The following is a 17,525-nucleotide window of genomic DNA, read 5'->3' as shown; positions in this document are numbered from 1 at the left end:
ACTCAGAATCAGGAGAAAAATTATATTTTGCATTAAAAAAGACAATTAAGCACATTTTCCCCCATGTCCTCAACTTTAATGTGAAAAAACTCATTATCATTTTCATAGTGTGTCTGTGATTTTAATTCTCATTATTCTCAATGATATTTCTCATTAGATTGCCATTACTGTAATGGAGTAATTAAAACCATCCAGTCTGGACACAGTAATTCACTTTTAAAGTTATATTTTTTTTTATATGTTTTATTTTAAAGGGTGAATGTGTTTATTTGTCTAAATAATATAAATATATCTTGAAGATCCTAAAAATAAGCTGTTTTCTTTCTTTTTTTCGTATTTCTTTGTGACATTCATCCCTGCATCAGCGATTTACACTCTAGATATATTTGAGGCAATCCCAATGTTAAGTGTATTATAGTTACATTTGTTAGGTGAACTTTGGGAATATAAAAACGCTGAAAAAGAGTGATCAAAGGTTATGAGATGAGATCTCATTCGTCTAATCGAGCTTCATGTCTGCGTGCATCCAGCGCGTTATGTGCGTGGCACTGAACGACACACCGCCTGGCCTGATTTGTCATAATGCAGAGAGGAGAAAAACAGTTTGTCTGCAGCATTGCAGGTACTGAACCACAGGACAGAGGCTGAGAGGGGCAAGAGCAGTAAACTTGCCTCCTGTTGACACAGATTTGTCGCAAAACACCCGTGTGAGCGACCGTCACATTGTTCCCAGCGCTTATATGAGTGATCACGGCGTCTCCATTGTGTTTCGCTGCCACTCCCAAAAGAAAAACACGTCCATATCCAACCACCACTCGACTTCAGATTCGCGCCAAAACGCGCGGTTTTAGTCATACGTCAAAAGCGGAATGCTTCGAGTCCAGAAGCTGTCGTAAACAGCTATAAAACAGAAACACGTTTAAAAAAATAATAATAATAATTTAAAATGCGATACGATGCAAAACTCGATCTCGGTTTGGAGACGCATGACTGGCGCGCGTAGAGCATTCGCAATGTTAAAAGATCCAGCAAAACGATTTTTTTTTTCAATGCAATCGAATGTGTTCCGTTAGAAAAGGAGGAATGTCATGTCTGCGAGTGTTTGGAGAGCCAGTCGGTGGCGCACGACTGCGCGTAAAGCGGTGCGTAAAGCGCGTACCTGCGGCGGATGAAGCCCCGCGTCTCCGTGAGCGAGCGGAGAAGATAAAGCATCGGCAGCAGGGATGGGGAGGGAACAGGAGGAGGTGTAGAGGAGGGGGACGAGGGGTCTTTATCTCTCTCCCTTCACTCTCCGCACTTACACTTTGTTCTATTGTTGTTGGCTCATGTGCCAAGCGGCTCCTGCGGTTAGTTTGACGCTGGATGGAGAACATGTGTGATTGACAGATAACACATTGGCTGATTCGGGTTTGTATGCATGATTCTTTTCGTATTGGCATGAACTTGATCCACATGCACGGGCTATTTAAAGATGAATATAGGTTCTAGTTCTGCGCTCCAGGTGTCAGTGTCTTTATGTGTCCTGCTATATTCTTTCCCTTGTTTATGATGTTTCCCAACAACATTGTGAGCATTTTCTCTTCTGGAAAGCTATTTAATTATCCTGAGGGCAGTGTTTTAGAGAGCTCATGCTGGGTGAATTGTGGAAAACATTTACTACATAGACTCATTTAGGTGCTACATGGAAGTTTCTTAAAATGAATGGTCATAGAATCATCATGTTGTGCAGGTTTTACAGCCAGGTAGGACTGTGCTTACTACTGACTGTACGGCGTGTAAACTTTAACCAACCAGTGTTCTCCGAGACCTCCAGATCTCCTTTGTAAAGCATGTGTTTGCAATGAGTCGGTCAGGTGTAGTGCGTCTGTCTTCAGCACCACGGGCAGTGGACAGCGACAGTGATGCTGAGAGGATCAGACTGTTGCCCTTCTTCTGATAAGTGTTCCAGAGGGAGAGGACGAATATACTGTGCCATAAAGTTGACCTTTTTTCTGCAATTACTCTGAAATCTACAGTGTAATAGTGCTGACAGACCTATAAGAATTGTTCTACCAACCTGTTGACAACTTATGGCTATTGTCTTTTGCCTTTATTTAGTCTTTTTCATTGTTATTATTATTATTATGAAGAACACTTGTTTTTAGTTATCTTATTTGTGTGTGTTTTAAATTACAATCTGCAATATTTGCAATCACATCATATAAGTCTAAGAGGATTTCAACTGAGTGACACTTCTGTATTCTTGTTTTTCTGGCCTGCCTACATGCCCTTACAAGAAAACTTGTAACTAGGTCACTATAATCAACCCTAAATCTACAGTTCACAGTTCCTTGTTCTGCTTTGATGAGATTTCCTGTGGAATTCTAGGAATATTACGGTCATGGCTTGAGTCCGCTAATGGAGCGCCCACACAGATCTGTCCCGTCCGGGCTGTTTTTGCTCTCGATTGAGATTAAACTGTTTTTTGTTTGTATGTCTATCCTCCAAGCAGTCTGAACTAAATTGGATAATCTGAGCAAGTACAGTGTTGTGCTGGTTTTTCGTTCCATGTGTAATTAGAGTACACAACTCTCTGTGGAGATTCTGTGTTTTCATTTTTGTGTGTGTGTGTGTGTGTGTGTGTTGACTTGCAATGGTCATTCAAAGCGAATACTGATCTGTAAGCTTTTTTCTGTAAAAATGTTTCCAATTTTTCAGTCAGATCCATTGTCAGCAATATCTTTCTCATTTTGCTAAATTCTCTGGATGGATATCATGACCACAGTACTTAAAGAGTATTTTAAGTGCAGTAAAACTAAACAAATTGTTGTTGAAAGTCCATTACTTGCAGATATAAATGCATAAATACCTAAAGATAGTCGAATATAAGGACATAAAACATTTACACATAAACAATAAGAGTGCTTTAGATTCCAGCATTCAAAGTCTTTGTACTGGAAGCTTTTGTTTGTCTGAGTCCTTCAAAGTTCTGGTCTGAGGCTGTACATATCTTACAAATCTCAATCAGAGACCTTGAATGTGAGTTCAAATTGCTACTATGACATTGTTTGTTAAATTGTTTTTAAGCAGAAGGGATGTTTCGGCTTGGATGTGGAAAGTTAATACAAATAATCAGTGCTGGGATTATGACTGACAGAGAAATAATGGCATTATCATAGCAGCCTCGCCTCTGTCCAATTCTATCCAAAAACAAGCACCTATTCCAGGGTCATGATCTACCAGATCTACCAATGTCCACAGCATTAGGAGCTGTTATCCCAGCTTTGAGTCCATGCTGAGCTAAATCCCCTTAAGACAAAATCATTGCACATTATCAGCTAAATCCTGTCGAAAGGGACATTTGTGTGATTTCGTTTTTTTCCATTTCTGTTCGATGCATTTATAGTGATGGGCTTAAACAGGATATCAGTCTGTTATAGATTTAAAGCAAATCCTTGCGGAAATGCTCTGCAGAGCATGAGCTCTGTCTATTTTAAACCTTAAAAATAAAAAAATAAAAAGTCAATATGCTCTCTGAGCTCAGATGTAGCAAATATTGGATATGCTCAGAGGGGAAATTACATAGCAATCATCCGGTATTCAATAAATAATCAAGACCATCATAAAAACTGTACACATCTTATTTTGCCTCCACATTGGTGCATTAGACTTTGTCTTTTGATTATTTCTGACATAGATATTTAAGATGCATTTTTTTATTACTTAATGCTATATAATTGTCTATTCAATTGTCTTGTAATTCATTCATCTGCAGACTGTAAATTACATTTTATTTGAGAGAGATGCCGGCTGTTTTTCATCAAATGTTGGAGAAGAGTGTCACAACCGTGCATATTTCCAAATGCATGTTGTAGATTCATGGACTTTCATGATTTTTAATATATTTGGATTGCATTTTTGGAGTAATGCTGCACAGTCTTAACATAGTATGCCAGATCGTGGTAGTATGGTGCTTCTTCCAAACTGGCCTGCATGATGGGGAGTTGCTCTGTGCAAATTGCATTCTGCACTAATTTTGCACTTTTACCTAATATGCAAAACAAGACTGTCAGCAGGTGCAGTTTAATGTGCACTAATTCTTCCTATCCATATGGATGCATTGTCAAATGCTTGTTTAATTTCTGATGACTGTAAAGCCCATAGTCTCTTTATTACCAATCTCAGGCACAATAAACCGCAACAGATCTTCAACAAGTGAGTGATTTTGAGCCCCTGTTGCTCTTGTAGCTGTAAAGTGGTGCAGAAGCCCCCACTCTCAAGAGCATGATGCAACTGTGATGAAATAGAGAAACTGGCTTGGGCTCTCTGCATTAGGATATTACCATGAGATTCTCAAACATCCAGCGAGTAGAGAGTTTAGTCCTTTCACTCAAGGCTTGTGCTCACCCACATGAGGTCCGCTTGACCAGGAGAGAGACCCAGGCCAAAGGAGCAGCACCAAGGCTGATGTAACATCTCCTGAAAAACGGTAACAGAGATTGGCACAGTCTGTTTAGTACTGTTGATGTTTTTTTGTTTTTTTGGGGGGCTAGTTTATGCATGAGCTTCGTCATTGGTCTGTGTTAGTGAAGGTTGTTGTTGGGTGCTTGGCAAATCGGAAAGTCTGATTTATGCACACAAACACAAGATGTAATTTTAAAATACTTGTTCATTTTAAAATAAGACGGTTTCATGTGTATTTACAGCTTTTTGAAGAATCTTGACCTTTTTTTAAGTTCATATTAAAAGTTAAAATGAACTCTGTTAATTAACTCTGTTGGAACTGATAAGGCTGCGTGATGTTTAATTTTTTTCATGCATTTGTTTGTTGTGGCATGTCTTAAGAGCTGATTTTGTATTGGAATTCAGATAAATTGGGACACTTTTTGACATTGAAACGACTGCGAAAAAGTGGTTCAGTTACCTTGAATTCACCTTATATATTCACCTGAATACAGCCAATGCAAATAATCTCGCCGCATCAATTTTCCGTAAACATTCTCCATCTCTGCGTTAATAAACATGAGTTAGGTCTGTCTGTTTTGAAACGCTGCCCCTCAACAGTTTTAGGTTTGACACAAAGCTTTCAAGTGTTCTGTTGCCTGGCTGGTCTGCTGGCATCTGATTGGTCGTCTCCAGGCTGCTGGAGGTGTAGTAGAGCGTTGATTATGTCACAGCCCCGTTGTAGAGCAATTTGGTCCCTCCTCCCCTTTCCCCTCCCCCAGCCTACATGAGCGTACGTGTGCCGCATTCTGAGTGGAGGCAGAGAGAGAGAGAGAGAGAGAGAGAGAGAGAGAGAGAGAGAGAGAGACAGCCAGCCAGCAGCAGGTGGAAATGACATCATCTGCACTGCACCAACACTGCAGTAGTGTTTGAACAAAGCTGCACTGGAGCTCCACTCAGAGCTGCTCTTTTTGTCTGCAAGGGTGGATGTTTGTGGAGGAAAAACACAGAATCCAATGCATATGTGTATGTCCATTCATTAGAATTTGATTCGCTTTCATTCAGTATGTGTGAAACAGAACTGGTGTCAATATCGTATATGCAAGAAATTTGTCTTGATGTTAGCTGTCACTATAACAAAACAATACATTAAGAGCGTACGTACAAGAACCTGCAAGTCGCTGGAAACCATTTTTTAAGTGGACAAAGGATGTGCAACTAGATACTATTTTATATGGACAGAAGTAATGAGAAATAATGACGAATGTTTGAGATGTTAAAGAATAGAAATATCTTATAAATGTCATCTTTGTATTCTTGTTGGTTTTGTACATTTTAAAAAAAGGTATACCATTTAAAACTGTTTTTAAGAATTGCAGCCTATTTGTACTAGATATCAAAAATATATATTTTTTTCAGAAAATAAAGTTGTCTGAATTTTTTAATAACTTAAACCAAACATAAAAAAATGTCATATAATTGACCCATATAGGGTATCGAAGTGAAATTTGCAACACATTTTACGTCTGTAACGTGACATATTTTCTGAGTTAAACAAGATACTCATCTGGAACAAATATAGGACGGGACTAATGTTTTGGTATTCATGCCAGTGATTTTCCACCTGCTACAGCAGAATACTGCAGTTGAAAAACCTTGAACCAATGCTGCCAGTGTGTACACACCTATAAATGGCATTGGTGATGTCAGCTGAAAGATTATGAAGACAAAAAAAATTTTCTTTGGTATAACATGCATTGATGAATCGTGCACAATAAAGACCAGGAATGTGTATTAAGAAAATAAATAAACTCAATTTTGATTTCATGTTGATTTCAAAGTCCTACTGTGTTTAAAATATAAAAAACAAGGTGTATGAAATGTATGCACAGCAGTCTTAATTTCCTTGTGTTTTATGCAGATAACCAGTTCAGAATGTCCATCCTGGAACGCCTAGAGCAGATGGAGCGACGGATGGCAGAGATGGCCGGTCAACAGCAGCAGCAACAAGGCGGTGGAGGATCATCTGAGAGCGGAGGAACCGGAACAGGAGGAGGAGAAGGAGGAAGAAGCAGTTCTGAACAGGCACAGGTATCCTTTTGAGCTATGCTGTCTTGCTCTAAACTAATGGATATCACCATTAGATGCTTAGAATTTACTTGGTTCTTTATTGTTTGGTGTAGTTCTCACCAGGTCAGAGTCAGAGCCAGGGTCAAGGTCCGGCTGGCAGCTCCTTTGAGAGCCGTGTGGTGGTAGTTTGTGAAAAAATGATGAACCGCGCCTGCTGGGCCAAGTCCAAGCACCTGATCCACTCCAAAACGTTCAGGGGCATGACTCTTCTTCATCTGGCAGCCGCCCAGGGCTACACCACCCTTATCCAAACACTAATCAAGTGGCGGTGAGCATACAGATTGCATACTGGCACGAAATGCCCATATATATTGCATGTACATCATTCACCTGTTCTGTATTGTTCTGTTTGTTTTCACAGCACTAAGCATGCAGACAGTATTGACCTGGAACTTGAGGTTGATCCTCTAAACGTGGATCATTTTTCTTGTACCCCACTAGTGAGTATTGAGACTAGGACATAATACCTGCCAAGTAGTTTCACAATGCTGTTTGAATGAGTTGTTTCATACAGAAGGGGCAGAATATGCCACAGAAATTAAATGCAACTCTTCATCATCTCTTCAGATGTGGGCTTGCGCTTTGGGTCACATGGAAGCAGCAGTGGTTTTGTATAAATGGGATCGGCGAGCACTGGCCATCCCAGATTCTTTGGGTCGCTTACCGCTGGCTATAGCCAGATCCCGTGGCCACACTAAGCTGGCCGAATGTCTGGAAAGCCTTCAGAGGGAGGAGCAGCAGTCAGGAGCACTGACTACAACTGCCAGCATGCCTTTCTCTCCATCTACTGAGGCCTCAGCAGCAGAGGGATGGATGAATGTTTGGGGTACAGAGACATCCTCAGTTGGGCTGAAAGACAGCAGCATCACTTGTTCTGCTTCCAGCTCCAGCTCAGGTGAGAACTGGAATCTTTTATTCTGTCAGTTGGTTTGCTTTACATCCATAAAGTTAAAAACAACCTTAAATAATAATAGCAAGACCTTGCATAGGTCAGGTTGAGTGATTCAATTTGGTCAAGTGTTCTTCCTCTTAGACACTTTCTTTATACCTTTGCAGACTTGAGGAGACCCAGGTCGGAACCATCCAGTTTCTATAGCAGTGTTAGTCACGGGGACGCCCCATTGAGCAAGAAACACAAACCCAACCCAGAGACCCTTCAAACTCGGCCCAGCAAATCCTGCTCTGCCCCTCTCGGACTAGAAGAACAGGCCCACAAGGCTAAAACGTGCCCTTCCAAACCGAGGGAAGGCACTGTGGAGAAGGAGCAGGGAGATGGTGAGCAGTCACAGACTAAGCTGGGCTCAACTTGTGGAGGCGGGCGTTGGGGTTCCAGACAGGCTGCAGGACGCAGAGTGCCAACTGTAGGTCTTGGCAAGGAAAGGCTCGCGAACAGACTGAGATTAAGAGAAGTTGCTAGCGCTGGAACAATCTCTGATCTGCGTACAAGCCAAGAGGATCTGGAGAACACCGGAGACCTGCAGGTGAGGCATAGAGAAGGTACTTTGACACAAGTAGACTGCCAAAACTGCTTATTTTGTAGTGCTATAAGTCTGACGGACCTTGCAAAACTTGTACTGGCTTCTGTCTAGTGTCTCAGTGGCAATATTGTTGGCTATCTTATGCATCCATCCTGTAAACCACTTTTTGGAGCTCATTAACATGTACATTTACTGGTGCAATTTTAAAAGTACCTAACAATTTGTTTCAGAACATGAACATGATGACTTTAGCGGAGGAAGTCATTGAGGCGACGTCTGATCGCATCAAGAGGGAAAACTTTGTTGCCTCAGACACTACACTAGATGGTGTTGGAGTCAGCAGCACTATGAGCTGGTTGGCCAGTTACCTTGGAGACGCAGAGAGGTGATTCATCATAAAGTTGATCTGTTCTCAAGAATGATAGTTGCAAACTCTTTGGGTTCTTGTATTTAATTGTTTTCCCAATCATTCCCAGGTTCCTGTTTAACAAGCCCCTAACTCACTCTCCTGGCCTGGCCTCAGTCCACGGTGGAGGACAGCCGGAACTCGACGGTCCTCTTGGGAAGCTTGGCTTTCAGTCCCCCACTGAATGGACTGCGCTCCTCAACGCCTCCCACAACAAGGAGGAGCGTGACCTGACCCAGCTGGCCCTGTCTGATCCTGAACAGAGAGAACTTTATGAGGCAGCCCGCCAGGTCCAGAACACCTTCCGCAAGTACAAGGTAGGGCAGGGCTTCACCCAGGTGCCAGTCACCAGGTGTCACCTATGTAGGTTATTGGTGGTGTGTTGCCAGTGTTCGTGATGGTCCGGTTTCAAAGGTCTTGGTGTATTGTGTTGTGTTGTATGGTGTTCCTGAACTTAAGGTATATTAATCCGGATCTTTGGCGTCCTGTGACGTGAAAGGTGATATGATTGTTGTGGTGTGCACTCAAAAGGCAGAGATAGGGTCAGTGTTGTAGACAAGCATGGGGAAATTTGCTTGAGCTTAGCATGGCCTTGCTATAAGGAATGATTGCATTGTTCCCTCTATCTATCTGTCTGTCTTAACGGGATGCGCAGATATCCCTGAGTCCACACCACATTGGTTGTTCAGAGCAGATTTCTCCCAGTGTTCTGCTGGCGCGCCGTGCTCTGAAGAATAACCTTCTCCCAGGTCTCAGAGCATATCGACGCAACTTTGCCAGTCTAAGAGGACACCTTGGCCAGGCACAAAGGGAATCAGATGGCATCATCTCTGTGGCCTTGCAGGCCTCCTTGTGAACACTAATCTCTCTCCTGTCCTCTCCACCCTACCTTATCCCCCTCTTCCCCCATCCTGCAGGGTCGTCCGCTTCGGGAGCAGCAGGAACTGGCAGCTGCTGTCATTCAGCGCTGTTATAAGAGGTACAAACAGGTAGGCCAACAACACTCAGAAATCTCTGTTTTTAAATGATCAATTATTAAACGGTTTACAAAAATACCTTAAATTCCTTCCTCTCTCTTTCTCAAGCTGACATGGATAGCCTTGAAGGTAAAACTTTCTGCTTCATCTACAACTTCTACTGCTTTAAACCGGACGTTTGTTAGTGGTGCTTCTTAATCACTGTTGTTACTATCTCCTATACTTAAGGTTATGGATTTGAACAAAACTTGTAGTGCTACAAAGATGAATGCTAGCTCATATCAAGCAACTTGCTGAGAACGGTTTAGTTATTTAGCTACTTTTCCAAGCATCCTGACTTGCAATGACCCAGCTGAAAACAACTTAGCGACTGTCAGCCACCCTTATTATTAGCCAAGTGGCCAAGTGGTAGTTTGCTACAGATCTCGCTCTCTCTCTCTCTCGTGTGACAGAAGATTCTTTCTCTGTCTTCTTGGCAGTATGCACTTTATAAGAAGATGACGCTGGCCGCCATCCTTATCCAGAGTAAATTCCGCAGCTACCACGAACAGAAGAAGTTCCAGCAGAGTCGCAGGGCAGCCGTGCTGATCCAGCAATATTACCGCAGCTACAAAGAGCTCGGCCGGCCGAACCCACGCAGCCGAGCCACTGCAGCTGCACTGGTGCAGCACAAACTCAGGTACAAAGCATTCGTACAGGGCAAACCTAGTGGTTAAAAATCTATGGCTTAGTGTATAACAAATCAGAATTTATAAAAGGAACTTGGTGTAATAAACCCACACTGTTTTTGGTGTGAGCACTTTGGCAACTCCAGTAGTCATGAACTAAATAATGATTCAAAACTTTCCATCTTTATATTATTCTTGCATAGGAAATAAATGGCAGGAGGTTATGCATGCATTTATTGAGTGTCATTGCACCTCAAGTTACTACTTGAAAATAGAATGTACTGTCTTTTTGGATGACTTACTAAGTACTTGCCAGCACTTCAAATGTGACACACTGCCAAATCAGCGTTCTGAAGAATGGCAGCATTCAAAACCCTCCTGTTTACTTTAAGAGACAATCTGTTGTTGAAACAGCGCCAGTCGGACCCCGGGAAAATATTTAATTCACTAACAGTTCGAGTCCAAGTACACATAGAAGCATCATTATTTTTGTATGCCATTTGTTGTCACATAACCTGTTGCAGCAATTGCAGTTTGATCCTTAATTGCTGACATTTTATGGTAGAGCAGCTTATTACTATTTCTGTATACTTGGGAGTAGGATTTGAACAAACTCCTAATCCTAAGTATTAGCGCTCATCTTGTCCTGCATCTCGCCATAGCAGACATTTTTGCACGTGCATTTTTCTTCTAGAAATTTCTGGTTTTATTTGCAAGTGTGCATAACCACTCATGCTAATCATTTTGTTTTAGAAGCAGTTTACTGACCAAGAGACAAGACCAAGCTGCCAGAAAGATCATGCGGTTTCTGCTGCGGTGCCGTCACAGGTAGGCCAAAGGCCAGAGCATCCACCAGGCGCATTGTGTTCCTACGGCCCTGATGTTCTTCTAGCTTGCACACAACTCACACTATGGTATACTTGCACCTTTTAGATGAATCAGTTTTTTTAATATCCTGCTGTTTAAAAGGGTTAGGGGAACATTTCTCTCAGTCACACCAACACGATTGCCAGGAGTCATAGGATAGCACCTTGGTGTTTTCATGGCTCTGTTAGAAAGCCCTATTGTGTTTGGTCCCATTTCCCCAACCCAACCGTACCTCAGTGTGTACTAATAGCTGTCTGGTGTTGTTTTGCTGTTTATGCAAAGCCCCTTGATGGACCATAGACTATTCAAACGGGTGAGTGCAGCCTCAGTAAATCAGTTCGTACCCCTTGATTTCTCTTCTTTTATCTCTCTGTCTCTCCCTTTTCTTTCATCTAGTTCTCCGTTTTCTATGTCTATGTTCCTTGATTTTGGACTCTACTGTTCCCTATGACTCTATCTCTCCTTTCCTTCCCTCTTTTCTTTTATCTTATTTTCTCTATTGCTTTATGCCTGCATGCATGACGGCTGACTGGAGCCCGAGTTGACTGAGCCTTATATGAGAGAGAGAGGACTATAGATCCAACTAACAAATAAATATAGATGAAGCATTAATGGCAAAACTAACAAAGCACTCTCTTTCTCTCTCTCTCTCTCTCTCTCTCTCTCTCTCTCTCAGTCTCTCCTTCAATCCCTCTATCTTCCCAAAAGTCTCCTCCATCTCTCTTGTAATGAGGATGCTTATGACAACACTAAGGACTGCTGGGTAGTGCATTTGGCAATTGCATGATGCTAAAGATATGGAGGCCTTGCTTCTATCAGGGCATGCTTGAAATAACAATCCTTTCTTTATGGAAGAGAAAATGTCTTGAATGCCTGGCTGCCTGTTTTATACATCTCTTTCAGCTTTTATAAGCTCGATTTGGGGGCTGAGGGTTGGACGGGGGTCAAACTGTGAGCTAAAGATGTGTTTGGGGGTTTAAAATGTCTTTAAAATGTTGGATACTGTAGAAGTATAACATGATGACAAATATAAATATTTCATTAAGAATTTGATGTAATTTCTGTGATGTATTGTGCATGAATTGTCACACTTTCTAGGTTATGATCCTATAATATTAGTGTTAAGATGGATGGTGTACTTTGGATTTAAAGGCCAGGTTTTTATTAATTTATAATAATAATATGTGTTTGCTTTGTAATCTGATTGTAGACTCTTAAATGTAAAAAATAGATAAAGAAAATTATTTTTCCCACAGATTTATAAAATGCCACAATTCTATTAAAAGACATTTATTCTATACAGCAGCCAAAAAACATTTGGACACTTAAATCCCACTTAAAAATGTGTGAATGTCATTGGATTAGATGCAAAAAATCAAACCAAGTATGTGCTTGTACTATCTGTCTTTAAAATAAATGAATCTTGCTTTGATTTTATTGTTATCTAATGCAATGACATTCAGACATTAAGTGTGACTTAAGTGTCTAAATGCTTTTTAAGCCGCTGTATCTGTGTACTGTGTTCCTCGAGGCTTTAAAGGTCTTTGTGATTAATAGCGGGGTATATTTGTTGTTCTTTGCTGATTCCAGTGAGGATACACTAACGAAACTGGCAGGTGTATTGGCTAATGGTCTGTGATTCCTCTGAGGGCCCAGAGTGCTTGTGAACTATTAAGGCTAACCCTACAATACTCTTGTTTTTTGGTCTATTTTCAGGGCGAAAGAATTGAGAAAGGCCAAGGAACATGAGAGCGCCGCAAAGAGCCCCGTCGCAGTGTAACATCTCCGAGCGGACTGTTCTCTTCCTCTTCACTGCGTTTTTACAAGAGACGAACAATTTACGAAAAAAGCTAAAATTACACGAGAAGTGGAACACGGAAGATCATCGGAAATGCGACGGTTGAACTCTAGCAGCGTTGTGACTGATTCTGCTCCTGCATTGTGTATTTTCTCGCTACGGATGAACTATTGGGGAAATATGACATTATCTTCATGGCATTTTTGCACTCTTCATAGATTTTTTTCTTTAGATTACAAAAAAAGGAAAAAAAACGAACGAAGACCAAGGAGCAAAGGCTTTTTATTCCTACGACGCTTGTAAAATATCACGCGACACGAACAGATCATAGAAGGCAGAAAAACGTCATGCTGGAAGGCGCTTCAGATTACATTTTTATATTTTGAAAGGAAAAAAAAATACAACAATCAGTTTGGGAAAAAAAAAAAGAACAAAACCTAGAAAATGTAAACCAAAAAAAGGCCTCATTTCAGTGACCATATGCATGCAGAGTATTTGAAATCTCCACGAATCTTTGTTTTTGCAAATGCTGTCCGTTCATTCAAAGGGAAGCCTTCATATGAATGTAGATGGGGTCAGGGCAAAAATGCTGGGTTTGAAATATCAGTGTCTTACCTTTGTCTTTATGGGGGTTAGGGGACTTCTGACGACAACTTGGGGAACTGAAGCAAAGCCCTCTGGGTTACCTGTTTCGTGTGCACTGTTTTCGACTTTCTTATGGGTCCTTTTCTTAATGTCATTTTTGCTGGCCTGACTTTGTGTGTCCTGTGTTTGTTGAATTGAATCTGGATACAGTGCATGTGTTTGAGCGAAACGCTCCTGCATGCTGACGTAAATGTTTTGTGTTTTATTTTCATTCATTCAAATTGGTGATATTGTGGCACCATCAAACTAGCCCGTATAAGCCTAGCCCTATGTTGCCTGTTTGTTTCCAAATATATTGTTATAAAGACTATTATTTTTATATAGTTCAGTTATTTATTTTATTTGCATTATTGTTTTTTGCCTTTATTGTATTTTTTTTTTTTTTTAATTGTGTGGGCTTAAAACCTTTTAAAAGGTTTGAAATAATCTCCGGACCTTTTTTAATGTGAATTGTTCTATCAATTGTGCCACAGCGCCAGACATATATTTGCAAAGGTTATCTTCCATTTGTGTGTGCGTGCGTGCGCGCGCGTGTGTGTGTGTGTGTGTGTGTGTGTGTGTTGTGATACGTTTCTTCATTGTTACTGTTTGATTTCAAAGAGCTCCAGAAAGCCGCCACAAGCTTTTCCATGGAGTTTCACTGAACATTGCCTTGACTTCTTGACTTTTTGAAGGGTCCCTATACAGAAGCTTAAAAAAAATCCTTATTTTTGACTATTGAGGTGTCCCTGTACATATCGAAGATGGGTGAAGGAACATTGATAGCCAGAAACTTTTTCCGAAGAGGATTGTATTTAAGAATATATAGTATTTTATTCATAAATTGGATTATAACACATTAAGAGACAAACTAAAAAAAATCTATTGTATAGTTTTCTTTGAACACCCAAGATGTACGGTTGTATTGTATGTAAATATTGTAAATATTGGTTGCGAAGAAGGAGCCATGTGCATGAAACTTTAAGACATTGAACATAATGTAAAGATAAAATGTAGTGGCAATGGTCTGTAATACGATTTGAGCAACTTCACTATAAGACTTTCTTGGAAATGTTCTTTCACAGAACATTCTCTGAAGCATGACATGATTCACGATAAAACCGTAGATTTAGCGGAAGAGCTAAACAAATCCGTCAGACACAACTGGATCTTTCTTTTTCAGGGTTAGCGAGAATTAAATAGTGTTTTTTGTTGTTTTTTTTACCACTGGTGACCAGAATCCAGTTCTACAGGACATAAATAAGCTATTCCTTTGAGAAGCAGATTTTCACAGTATTGGGAGAACTAGTACTGAATGACCAAACTTCACTCATGCACCCTACAGTTACAGCTGTGATACAGAGGATGAAATGTCTCCACGGTTTTTGTCTTGTACAACATGACTAGAAAGTGTTCTCACATTTTACCATCTACTTTAACTCAACATGAGTACTGGATGGAGTTAGCAGGATTAAAAGTAGGTCATGCAATTAAAAACGATATTGATTTGAGGGTTGTGAATGGTTATTTCAAGCAGGCGATTCCCACACACGTGATTACATGCTTGTGTCACATTTGAAATAGGAATCAAGGGCATAAAAACGTCTCGAAAAACGTACGTTTCGACTGTCATCAGAATCTACAACTGCCATGTGTTCATATTACTCTTATTCATAGCTTTATTTTTTATTCCTTCATTTCTTGGGGGGCTGCTACCAACATTCAAAAACCCCATGGTCGAGTCACGCAAAATCATATTGATTTGATTTGTGCTTTTTGTTCTTGTATGCTCATGTCAGCTATATGGAATCAAGCGCGACAAGGTTCACAAATTTCCCTGGAAGAAATTTGAGACTAACCGACCCCCTGAATTTCCAAAGCGATTTCAGCTGACGAGAGGCATCATTTTAACTTACACCAGCACATTTTGCCTGTTAAAAAAAAAAAGAAAAAAGGAATGTGGTGCTTATCTATAGTTGCATTTCAATTCCCCACATTTAGATCCATTGTTTTAGAAGTTAAACATTTTCCTCGTGATCTCAGAGACTCTGTATCAGTATTATTATAGAAAGTGCCTAAAAATTCAACCAATATCAGGAGAGTGTTCCTAAAGAAGTCGATATGAACCAATTGCTCTTTTTTTTTTAATGGTATGCAACGCTAAAGGCTGGTTTTACTGTCCAAACAGGAGCCCAGGTCTGTTTCCTCCTCTCAAACTCCCTTTTCACTCCTTAAATGTGGATGCAGAGTAAAGGCACCTGTCATTTTGTCCCCCACTCATTCTCTTTGGTTCACATTATGTGTCCTAAAGCGGATTTGAGTGACCCAGTAACAGACTATGCATGCTTTCATTATTTCTTTCATTTTGTGTACTTTTCTTTCTCTTTTCCATGTCTGATCTAAACTGGGCCAGGAAAGTAGGACGTGCTCGGGGAAGTTGGCGCATTATGTAATAATTTAGTCCGGAAAGCATTCAAGAGCACAACTCCTTTCAAAGCTGGCTGGCGAGTTGGTCCTTTACATCCCTTTTAATCCACATCACATTCATCCAACATTAAACTTCAGGAAATTATAAGCGAGAGTCCGAATTCACCAGGAAAAGCTGTTTATGGATCACCGGGTATATGTATCTCAGTAACTTTCTGTTTGGGTCGTTCATCTTGGGGAAGGGAAAAATCTGCCTCCCTTTTGTAGTTTTACTCAGGGTGCTAAAACAGGGAGAGGGTGTTTAGCATGGAGACTAGATTAGGTTAGCTTAAGTCTCCAGGTTCAGCTCAGAATCAACAGGAGAAACCACTGGGAATATGTACATTACTACAACGTTCACTTTGTTACGAACCACTGCTTTCAGAGACAGACTGTCACTCGGGGAACAGGACAGACCGTGTGTGTGTTTATAGAGTTTTTAGACCATTTTTCCAAAACTGAGCAGGTATCATCGTTCGTGCAGGTATCATCGCTCATTTAGTATTGCCATATCCCCATGGGATTGGGAATGCATGATAAGTATACCTCAGCGCCAAATACCTTCAGAATAAGGTGGGAGATCCCGTCCTCTTATGAAACAGCTCAGTACTCGTGCATCTACGTCGACCGGATCATGCTTTCCGTATTTTTGCATCAGATAAGAGAAATATGCACTTTGTACAGCTCACCATCCGAGTTTAATTCCCTCTCCGAGCCCTGGTACGTTATAAGCGTGTGTGTGATGTCTCTTGGCGGTTGAACACATGAGCACACGTGAAGGTTTTAGCTGAACGAGGGAAAACACTACTGGTGCAGTTGGAAGTTTGTACGATGTCCTAAATCCTCTCTTTGGAACTCCAGAAATGCAGGTTAGGCTTAAACTGAACCGAAAAACCACTCGATTATAAGCTTTTCACTTACAAGTACAGAGCAATAAACACTTTGATTTTAGCTGAGCTCTTTAGGTTGAAAGAATATGGATAAGTAAAAAAAAAAAAAAAAAAAAAACGGGGAAAAAAAACATTGGGACATGCTTAGTTCACTTCCTCTTATGCAATTACAGGTACACAGAGAGAGGTGTTCAGTGGTCTGTGGACATTGATTTCATATTCCCCAGCCCTAATGCACGTTTTCATCATTTTAAAATGAAGATAATATTAAAAAAAAGATAAAATATGAGCCCATATTTCTTACAGGGCAGTGGGCTTTCAACACTCTGCATGTTAAGCTAGTATTAGACCTCTGTTTCCCCCTCAATCTCTCTCTCTCTTTCTCTTTCATGCTTTGTGCCCTTCGTATCCTCCTCCTCTTCCTCCTCCAATGAGTTTTGCCTCATGTTCTGTTTTCTCGGCCGTCTCCCTCTTTCTGTCCTTCTTGTGAGTTTTATTTATTTACTTTGATTTATTTTTTTTGATTTTTTTGTTTTGTAACTGTGCATGTGAGAGCATCACTGAATTGTTGGATATGTTTTAAAAAAATAAAAATAAATATTCAGCTGCTGAAGCCATGCAAAACATTTTGAATTGCCCTTAAAATATGGGAAATGTTTTCTGAATGCTTTATATAATTTCTGCTGTAAAATAAAATCTTAAAAGAGAAATGTTGCTCATACTGTCCCTTTTTTCTTTGTTTTTATGATGTAACTTGTATAAACTCCCTCTGCTATGAAACAGCAATTATATATAAATA

The 17,525-nt window shown here is 40.5% G+C and overlaps 1 protein-coding gene across 6 annotated transcripts in view; it reads left to right on the top strand.

Annotated features, from left to right (window-relative positions):
• camta1b (calmodulin binding transcription activator 1b) overlaps positions 1-17,440 on the top strand; it is a 268,279-nt gene extending 250,839 nt beyond the window's left edge. For 2 of the 6 annotated variants that reach the window (XM_084100190.1, XM_084100188.1), the window contains 13 exons: positions 6,344-6,513; positions 6,606-6,820; positions 6,914-6,992; positions 7,120-7,447; positions 7,609-8,033; positions 8,261-8,415; positions 8,507-8,753; positions 9,354-9,425; positions 9,522-9,542; positions 9,893-10,092; positions 10,838-10,909; positions 11,231-11,261; positions 12,665-17,440. In XM_084100190.1, coding sequence (XP_083956316.1) covers positions 6,344-6,513; positions 6,606-6,820; positions 6,914-6,992; positions 7,120-7,447; positions 7,609-8,033; positions 8,261-8,415; positions 8,507-8,753; positions 9,354-9,425; positions 9,522-9,542; positions 9,893-10,092; positions 10,838-10,909; positions 11,231-11,261; positions 12,665-12,697 — 2,048 coding nt within the window. In that variant the 3' untranslated portion in view covers positions 12,698-17,440. Of the gene's footprint in view, positions 1-6,343; positions 6,514-6,605; positions 6,821-6,913; positions 6,993-7,119; positions 7,448-7,608; positions 8,034-8,260; positions 8,416-8,506; positions 8,754-9,353; positions 9,426-9,521; positions 9,543-9,892; positions 10,093-10,834; positions 10,910-11,230; positions 11,262-12,664 lie in introns of all 6 variants that reach the window. The other 4 variants (XM_084100192.1, XM_084100189.1, XM_084100187.1 and 1 more) reach the window with 4 other exon arrangements.
• The last annotated feature ends 85 nt before the right edge of the window (positions 17,441-17,525 follow it).

The sequence above is a fragment of the Abramis brama genome, assembly GCF_963993115.1.
Source record: "Abramis brama genome assembly, chromosome: 23".
In the NCBI taxonomy this organism is placed as follows: Eukaryota; Metazoa; Chordata; class Actinopteri; order Cypriniformes; family Leuciscidae; genus Abramis; species Abramis brama.
Note: the sequence above shows the minus strand (reverse complement) of the source record. Positions and strands in the feature narration are given on the sequence as shown.